Here is a 3,912-nt window from a genome sequence, read left to right as displayed (position 1 = left end):
TAAGAATAAAATTTCGGCCAAAAGTGAAAAATATCTCGACATGTTTATTTAAATAATATCAACAAATTGCTTATCGATATTTACAAATCATTAAAATCGTTTAATTGAGTTTTTTAAATTAAATTTTAAATTTCTATAATATACAAAGTATTTAAAATAAAATATAAATAATATAACGTAATCAAATGTAAATGAATGAAGACTGAACTATTTACATGGCATCAAAAAATTTTCATAAATCTGTTGACATATTAACCATGCCAATCCAATTAATGGTAGACAATTTCTTCCCAGCATTAAACTTATATATCTGGCAAAGATCATCGTCATCATTAATAAGGTCGACGTTGACGTCATCATAATCATTTATGATGTCATCGTCGACCTTAATATCAGGGAGAATGAAGTCATCATTGTGGACAACATTTCCAGTTTCCTGAATTGGAAAATGGTCAACAAAATCTTCATCCACGGCAATGGAAACTCGATCGACAACATGTATGACAGAATTCTCAACATTGTTTTCGTCAGCGACGACATCATATGCGTCATCAACGACGACATCATATGCGTCATCAACGACGACATCATCTTCCTCATTATTATCTTCAACACTTCCGTTGTCCTCAATATATTCCTCCTCCTCCTCTTCGTAATTTTCATCTGTAGTATCAGATGCGTTGTCGTCATAATTGTCATTCATATCATAGATATCGATATTTTCATCATCTTCTTCCTCATCATCAACTTCTTCCTCGTCATCTTCATCATTTATATTATAAACGTAATCGTCAGTAATATTAATATCATCCGTGTTAGTGTTATTAAGATACTTCTTCAAGTTTATTTTTTGAATGTAAAGATTTTTAGGTTTTCCATAACTACGTTTTGTGAAGATATAAAGGCAGTTGTTGAAGAGGATGGATGGGGATTCCAGGACTGGCATCTTCAACTTTAACACATATGTCCACTGATCAGTTGCAAAATCATACATCTCACCGTTCTGCACGTTAAAATTTGAAATGATCGGAGTAATTATTTAGGCAGATGAAATAAATTAACAACGGGAACTTAATTTTAAAACTTGCGAAACTAAAATCTTGTCAACCACTGCAAATGCAAACATTGACAAACGTCATTATCCGCAAAAACATTACAGCAACACTAACAACAATGACAACGACAAAAGCAGGCAAGGTGCTAACCATCAACGATTTCCTTAGTCCACCGCCAACTACTAATAGGACGTCTCCAACAAAGGCCATGACGTGCCCACGTCGCCTGCTTAACATGGGACATTTCTCACTCCAAACGTCAAATGCAGGATCATACTGCCACACCCGATTCTCGTTTCGAAATTCATCTCCATATCTGTATCCGCCGCTGACATAAATCATCCCGTTATGTACACAACCTAAAAATGTAATGAGTGCAAATTTCTCAAATAAGATGATCGAATTATCTATAACAAAATGCAACAAACCTGCCAAACCAGAAACGGCAATTGGCAAAGGGGCCAACCAGCTCCACCTGTTTTTATCCGGGTTGAACCTTTCAACTTCTCCATGACAGCAAAACCCAGCAACTGCGTACAAGTATTTCCCTATATTTCCCAAGAAGAAGTTGCTCCTTGCCACTCCCATGTCAGCCAACTGAATGTAATTTGATTAGGAATATTTTCGTTTGTTTTTATCATTTAAAAATTGAAGCATTAAATTTTTTTCTTATTTTAAACCGTTGTAAAGCAATGGCTTTAGGTGGAATGAAAGTTAAACACAAAAAACTACAACCAATGATAATTCATGAATTCAATAAAACATTAAAAGGTTCTCACCCTCCCCCATTTACAAGACTTCAAATCGTAAAACAATGTTCTTTTCTTCATATAATAATATCTTTCACCTCCAACCATGTACAGACGATAGTTGACCAAATGGTACGTACACTGTTCATAATAATCGCGTGGTCCATATCTGTCGATATGGTTGAACTTGACGACGGGCGGAGTCGTGCTTTTTCTGCTGTCGCAAGTTCTAACAAAATCAAACAAGGAGACTGAATAGCATTCGCTATTAAAGCCATCCTGAAAAATGAAATTGTTTTGTGTTTTGAAATAAATTACATTTTCATCAATTGGAAAATAATGTACAGCAAAAGCCGGTTAATAGGACCATTTGAAAAACATTATATATTATAAAAACCTAATATTGAAATTACATAACGTTTCTCAATATGTTGTCTCTTAAACAATAAATAATATTATATATCATTAGGCCAATTCTCATTGGGGTTCGATTATCAGCTATTTATTATAGCTTATAAAGCATGAATAATATATAAATAATTTAAATTGAATGAACTTAAAAATATTTGAAAAAATGGAAACATTTATTTGTCAACCAAAGTAAAAAACAACTGCTAACCGTGTTGTTATTCACAAGAGCAAATAATCTACCGACACCGCGATGACAATTTGAAGTTCTTTCGGTAAGAGGAACATCTAGTTCCATTTTCTTTATCGCTTCAGCACTTTTTTGTTTTTCCTCAGTACACATTAAATCGAACCTGACATTTTTTAATAATTTTTCTGCATATGATCTTCTTGATTCTTTGGCAGAAATCCAATCAATGATTATTTTTAAAATATCGAAATCACTGTCCGCATTGACCAGCTCCGACTTAACCAAACGAAACAAAACATTGTATGGCATGATTTTGGGATGCTTTGCAATGTTTCTGAAATTCATCATTAGAGAGTCATAAATCATTTCCATATCTTCAACCGAAGCGTACTTTTTTGCAAATTTCATAAGACGTACATACGATGTCTCATTGAAATATCTCAAAAGATATTTCAGATATAATGTTTTCATGTCATTGATTTGCAAATAGGACGCACCTTCCAAACCTCTTTTTATATCCGTCAATCGCTTAATTATTCTGGAACATTTTTCATTTTCTTCTTCACTGCATCTCGGGCTCAATAAAAATTCTCTAACCTCTTGCAGGCTATCATCAGACAAAAACTCCAATGCAAGATCACTGAAGCGTGCATCTCTCATTCCACTTTTGACCAGGGCTTGGTAATAATCGCTGGTCTGTAGTAATGAGGCCCTGGATACTTCGAAACGACCACCTGTTTTGGAAATGAATACGATCGTTCGCGAATCATCGGCAGCTTCATCTTTCTCCATATTGTTCATTTTCATCTCCATTGTTCACTCTTGTATTCGATAATGAAAGAAAATTTTTAATCGACGCAACAAATTAATCTAAATTAACTTTTAAACAATTTGCACGTGTTAAGAGAGTGAGGCTATTTATACTATGAATCTTATACGATACGTATCTTTGGCGTAGACCATCCAAAGATACAATTTAACACAAGATGGTTCAATTTATTTACAGTTTTATATATTTTATATTTATATATAATTTTATGTGATCTCAAAAACACGCCTGAAACTTATTATAACTATCACTAAAATGTTAGGTCATAAATTTAATTTTGGTAATTATTTTATCTAAAACTTTAAAAATAATACAGACATTCAACATTTCAAAAATAAACTGAGACCTCGCTTATCATTGCTTGATCCTCACACCAACTTCTAATTCTGTTTGACTTAATCATGTAGTTTAATAATGATCAATAATTTTGTGCAATGTATTATATTTTTGCAAACACTGTCTACCATCATCATGTATTTGTAATATCTTACCTAATACACAATATCTTTGATTTTATTACGTTATCTTTATTTTCATAAACGCAATAATTATTTTTTATTTGTGTTATACAGCTACTGAACTGAATTTTAGATACTACTCTCTTATTTTTTCATTGGTGCTTATATTATGACAGGGCCGATTCGATCGGGTAGGCAAAATGGTGCACCGTACTTTTGGGCC

The 3,912-nt window shown here is 33.1% G+C and overlaps 1 protein-coding gene across 1 annotated transcript; it reads right to left on the bottom strand.

Annotated features, from left to right (window-relative positions):
• Positions 1–232: 232 nt before the first annotated feature.
• HELRODRAFT_180027 (hypothetical protein) lies at positions 233–3,215 on the bottom strand (the record flags this gene model as incomplete). The annotated part of the gene is made up of 5 exons (XM_009028792.1): positions 233–1,003; positions 1,206–1,414; positions 1,484–1,652; positions 1,835–2,083; positions 2,424–3,215. 5 exons carry the CDS (start codon positions 3,213–3,215, stop codon positions 233–235), a joined length of 2,190 nt encoding a protein of 729 aa, XP_009027040.1.
• Positions 3,216–3,912: the final 697 nt, after the last annotated feature.

The sequence above is a fragment of the Helobdella robusta genome, assembly GCF_000326865.2.
Source record: "Helobdella robusta unplaced genomic scaffold HELROscaffold_58, whole genome shotgun sequence".
NCBI classification, from domain to species: Eukaryota; Metazoa; Annelida; class Clitellata; order Rhynchobdellida; family Glossiphoniidae; genus Helobdella; species Helobdella robusta.
The sequence above is the reverse complement of the archived record's forward strand: the minus strand, read 5'-3'. Positions and strand labels throughout refer to the sequence as shown.